Consider the following 5,895-nt stretch of genomic DNA (forward strand, 5'->3'; position numbering starts at 1 on the left):
ATGACGGACCACCTGGTAGGACTGGGGGCCGTGTCGGTGCTGGCTGTGATGGAGCAAGGTAAGACCCTCTCCTAACAAGCTAACAAGGACTCAGCTGGATTGAACCGGTGTGACAGCCGATACAGACCTAAACAAGGTTCATAGGGTTTTCAATGTTAATGTGTATTGGTGATGGTCCATTTCATCCCTGTGATAGATATACATGAAAGTGTAGTATGAAAATGTAACCATAATATAATTTAAATTTAAATTTGAGGATAGTAAAGCGAGGAGAGTTAACCACAAGTGTGTGTGTGTGTACTACTAACTAATTCCTTAATTGATGTCCATTAAAAGTATTGTGTGTGTTTGTAGTCTACTTCTCTCTGCAGGTGGTCTACGCCCGGAGGAAATACTCCGTGTCCCCTCCTTCTACCTCCGGGCCTCCCGAGTTCGAACGACTTTACAGAGCGCAGTCAGTTTAACCACCAAAGTCATGCATTCTGTTTTTTGTACATACATTTGTGCACATACTCGTGCATTCATTTTTGTATTCAAATTTAACCCATTTTATGATGCCAACAGGATTTCCCCTCATAGGAGAACAGTGTATTTATTATCTTGCCTGATCTTAGAATACCATTCATAGCTTTTGATGTAAATATATAGTAATAATCCTGATTCTTCCTGAACTACTATTCCATCAATAGTATGTAGTTATATCCATCAATAGATAGATAAGACTTCTATCTATTGATGGATTAGTATAACTACATACTATTGATGGAATAGTAGTTGAAGAATCAGGATTATTACAATATATTTACATACATTTACAATAGTATTTAGTAATAATACTTCATCAATAGTATGTAGTTCTACTACATTTTATTTTTTTGTACTACTCCAGTATTTCCCCACATGTTGTGATCTACTCTAATATAGTATGTAGTAATACTACTTGATTAATAATATCATACTACACAGCGTTTTGCTGACATCGTGTGTCGCTTCTCAATGTTAATCCTCTTATTCTTCTCCTCTCACTGCACCTGATCTCTCTGAGTTTAGAGTCAACTGCACAGAGTATTTCCCCATCTTCATCACGTTGCTGTGGACAGCGGGCCTCTTCTTCCACCAAGGTACTGGTGGTGTGTTAGGTTTGAACTAAAAGGCCCCATTATGTCACCCAGTGTCCACCCATATGAGGAAGGATCAGCCTTGACTGTACGTACAGGTGGTACCGAAGTCGATCCTACACTCATTTTGAACTTGGTAGTTCTAAGCTATTGGGATCACATCCTAAAAACCACCTTCTACCCAACGCCAGTGGGAAGCAATGTGTTCGAATGGAAGGGAACCTGAACGACTTCTTCTGCAGGGTTCAACCAACATGACTTCACACATGAGAGGGAGGAGTTAATGCAGTTACTTTATTTATTTAAACAATTTAAATGTTTTTTGAACCACTTACTGGACCTTGTACCACATTTTAGATCAGACATGGACTCTTCACAGTGCCCTAAACATGCACTTTAACCCTTACAAATACATCTGTACATCATAACAACATTCTTCAACTAAATAGGCACTTGTCCATCTGTAATGGAAATTTAACTTGTCAAAAGTCGTTTTTAATTAACTTATTAAGAACTGTCTCTAAATGTCTAATCTCACAATATTCTTAATGCTGTTCATTACATCCAGTAGGTGGCGCTATGCAGGCTTAAAGCACTGATCATCAGGATCTGGTTACCTTGAAGTCAAAATCTGGATCAGTGTGATCCAATCCCACATCAATATCTGGTACAAGATCTTGCTGGGCTATCTGTGCCTGGTTCATAAAATACAGGTTTCCAAACCTGATTAGATCTGAATGAGATGGAAAGTTTTGCACTCCGTCTCCCGGTAGTAAAAAAAAAAGGGGCTTCTTTAAGAATTCTTGGTTTGTTGTTACGTAACCTTTTGTCTTTGGTTACAGGTGTGTCCTCATTGTGCGGCCTGCTGTACCTGTACTCCCGCTACTGCTACTTCAACGGTTACAGCCAGTCCTCTCGGCAACGGTCAGTCTGATTTGCATGTGTGTTTACGTCGGTCCATTCTTATCTGTCACCTGTCGGGCAGCCTCTCACAGGCTCTCCTGTCTGTCTAACTGTAAAAGGCTTTAACTGTCTGTGCAGCCTATACCAATCTGTCTACCTTTCTCAAAGCCTCTACCTGTCTCACATCCTCTACCAGTCTGCTGTCGACCTGTCTCATCGCCTATCTGTCTCGCAGCCCATACCACTCTGTACACCTGTCTCACATCCTCTACCTGTCTGACTCCCTGTCTCAAACCCTCGGTCTGTCTACCGGTCATTCAACATGCCCGTCTACCTATTTCACAGTCTCTACCTGTCTGTCTCCCTTTCTGTCCCCCTGTCTGTCTCTCAAGGCTGGCTCCTTTGTATTTTGGTGCCAAGGTTCTGTGGGCTCTGATCGGGTTCTCCTCGCTGGGGGTGGTCTGCTCGCTCAGTCGTGTCTACGCTGGGGTGGACCTGGCGGACCTGGCCTCCTCCTGCCTGGACCCTGACTCCAGCCCTGACCTCTGATCCCTCGGGTCACTCCATGATGCCTGATCACATCAGCCCAGATCTTTTCCTTGACTTCAACCTCACCCGTACCTATTGTTGCACAATGTAAACATTTGTTTACCCAAAGATTTAAGATAGCACTACGCTTACGCTTTCTGTAGTCCAGCATGACATATGCTTCCCGGCAGTCCGATCTCCAACCCATGTTTCCTTATCGTTATTCCAATTAAAACCGTCCTTCAGATAGATCTTTAGGATAACACTAAAATATGCTTTCTGTAGACCAACACAAAAAACTCTTGCCTGCAGTCCGCTCTTCAACTCACGTTTCCACCGTTCTCTTCCTTCTGACTAACTTCTGACTAACTTCAGAGCAAGACCTCTCCTATTTATGAGCCTTATTTCAGAGCAGAGCAGACCGGATCAAGCCAAAGGTAAAGATAACAATTGTTATCCCCAATTATCTTTGGGGATGCTTTACAGAATGTTATCAGACACTAATAATATCAATCAAAGCAAAGTGGCCTTTGAATATTTTTCATACAAAGTGGGTTAATAAAGACAAAATACCGAAATCAAAGAGGCAAAGTTTTTATGTTGAATAAATGTTCTTCAAAATACATGGCGATTTTTTTATTTGTCAACCAACGTTTGTAGCTCTCTGGTTTTAAACATTCCACCAGGTGGCGCCATTAAACCACGTTTTACCACAAAACCAAGTGGTTCTGATCTCTTACAGTTCTGTTTTAACAGTTGTATCGCCGTGGTTTTAACTGTGGGTTTAAATTAAGCCTAATATTAACATGGTTTTGTCATTGAAAACAATTAAATAGCCTACAAATCCATTCATGCATTCATTTTATTTCCCCGTCATTGGTTTCAGCTCTAGATAATCTGACAGATCTCTCTTAGTTTATTCCAATCGGCGGTAATTTATGGAAAGAGGACGTAATCCTTTTCCAAGCGCCTCGAGCATAACTGTACTTTAATCCGGTTTCTTTTGTGCGATGGATATTGGGAGCGCACGGCGAGGCGTCCGACGACACCCCGTCTGAAACGGTTTCAAGTTCCTCCGCGTGACATGTCGGAATGCCAGGTCGCTCACCTCCGTTGCCGTAGCAACAGTACGGGTCAACTCGCAGAGGGAGGAGGTCGGCCGAGCGGAGCTGCTTTTCTGAGGGGTTGTTCCGAACATCTGCCTGGACTCCGGACAAGTTTAGGACAGCTTCAGGTTTGTTGAGACTAAGGGGGTTAATTGCTGGAATGTTATTTGAACCCTTTAGAGGGCGCCATCAGAGCCCAGATCATTCTTCAGCAACATTCAAACAAACGCGCAACTAAAGAGAGTGATAAAAATCGTATTTTGTGACAAAAATCTTTTGAGGTAATTAATCAGTTTATAAAAAAAAGTCATTCTCAAAACAAACGTTCAATGTAAACGGGTGAACAACAGTGGGTGTTCAGTAATGACTCCGGGTGGCCATTTCAGTCTGAGCGGTCCAGACTCTCAGACGGTTCTTTGTGTGACTTGACGTCTCCCAGCGGCCGGCTGCGCCATGACCTCACGCCACGCTGGACCCCGCCCCGCTGCCCCCCTGCAGCGCCTCCTCGTCACCATGGGCATGGCTTCCTCTGCCTTCTCCTCCGCCTTCAACCCCAGGCCTGCCCGGGCCCGCGCCCCCCCCGCCGCCCCCGCCGCCCCCTGCCGCCACCCCGACTGCTGTGGGGCGGAGCTCGGCCCAGACCGCCTGGCTCCTCCCACTCTCTCTCTGGGGCGGGGCCGAGGCCTGTGCTTTCAGGAAGGGAGGTGGGTGAGGAGAAGAGACGCAGGACGAGTGGGTGGGGAGAGTGCAGCTGGGAAGGAGAAGAGGAGACGGATCCAGAGGTTGACGGAGGAGAACCGTCTGTTGAAGCTGAATGTGGAGATCCTGCTGGACATGATGACCATGGTGAAGATGGTGGAGGAGGAGGAGGAGGAGGTGGAGGAGGGAGAGGTGGAGGAGGAGGAGAAGGTGGAGGAGGAGGAGGTGGAGGAGGAGGAGGTTGGGCACCAGGAGACGGAGAGGAGACCCTCCGGGGCCAAGGGGGTGAAGTGGGCCCCCAACCCACCCGACAGATGGACAGCTTAGACAATTAAAGCCTTTCCTCTGCAATACCCCTCTCCCGCTCTGATTGGATAAGATAGCACTAGTTTATCACCAATATCAATATTTCTTAATCCATCATAAGCCTGTACTTAAATCTAAAACCATTTAAGCCCTTGTTTTAAAGTTATAATTGTTTTATTTTATGCATTAGTGATCAAAGTACTCTTTTATAATTGGGGGGGAAAAAATGCCATTCATTTTACTCTGCCACGGTACAGACGCCCATGAAGCCTTAAAAGAGTACATTCATAAGGAGAATAATCCCCTTTCTGTTCACCTAGCCCTGAAAAGTTACTTGCTACTTCCATCTGCAAGGGCAAATGTAATCTTCTAGAAAATTCAATTAAACAAGCGCATTCCTTCCTTTCTCATCTCGAGATAGCAAAGCAAGAATTCAATTCAAGCTGTGTTTTAAGCTATGTGGGGAATGGCTACGGTTTTCCCGGCGTGACAGAATTAGCCTTGTTTGGTTTGTGTGCGTTGGTTTGCCGGCCCGCTCCATTTAAGGTCTTAGGTCAGGAGGTTTTCAACCGGTGGTCCGCTGCATCAGGCTGGGTGGGCTTCATTAGTCATGTGTCTGCATCACTTAACAAAAGGTAGATATTTGTTTTATTTACAACAGAGTTATAAGTCTATGGGACTCATTTGAACTCCTAGTTAAACTCTTGATGCAGCAGTCACAGCACCATCTCTGGCAAGACAACTGTTGCTTCTGATTGGCATGAATACATTCCATGGGGTGTCGCTCTCCAATTAGAGCCAATCAGAATCCAACACCCTGTCATGGCCTGTAAGAAGGATGTTTATTGCGTCTGGTGAGTAAGAGGATGCGCTCCGTGCCTTTCCAGAATCTGACTCACAGACACCAGGAGGAGGGCAGGAAGGAAGGAAGGTAGGGAGTGTTGTACATGATGCCAGGCCTTCTCTTCTTCGTCATGGCAGCACTAGGTGTGGCTGCGGATCAAGGGCGGTGGGTCAGGTGTGTGATGTGTGAAACATTAGGGCCTGCAGTGGGGGACGTGGGTCAGAACGCTTTAGAGACGTCCCTCTCTGAGCTGCAAAATAAAAGCATTTCTGTGTATGGAGTCAATCCGTCCAGCCTTCCTCTTAACTTTTATTGTGTAGGTAAATCATTTAAAATAAAAACTTAGTGGTCCTAAGTGTTCAGAGTTGTACTTGTTCAGAGTTCCTCGGGG

At 45.2% G+C, this 5,895-nt stretch overlaps 1 protein-coding gene across 1 annotated transcript; it reads left to right on the forward strand.

Annotated features, from left to right (window-relative positions):
* On the forward strand, positions 1-2,570 carry ltc4s (leukotriene C4 synthase; the record flags this gene model as incomplete). The annotated part of the gene is made up of 5 exons (XM_084469646.1): positions 1-58; positions 355-454; positions 1,051-1,121; positions 1,961-2,042; positions 2,414-2,570. 5 exons carry the CDS (start codon positions 1-3, stop codon positions 2,568-2,570), a joined length of 468 nt encoding a protein of 155 aa, XP_084325772.1.
* Positions 2,571-5,895: the final 3,325 nt, after the last annotated feature.

The sequence above is a fragment of the Micromesistius poutassou genome, assembly GCF_964030765.1.
Source record: "Micromesistius poutassou genome assembly, chromosome: 6".
NCBI classification, from domain to species: domain Eukaryota; kingdom Metazoa; phylum Chordata; class Actinopteri; order Gadiformes; family Gadidae; genus Micromesistius; species Micromesistius poutassou.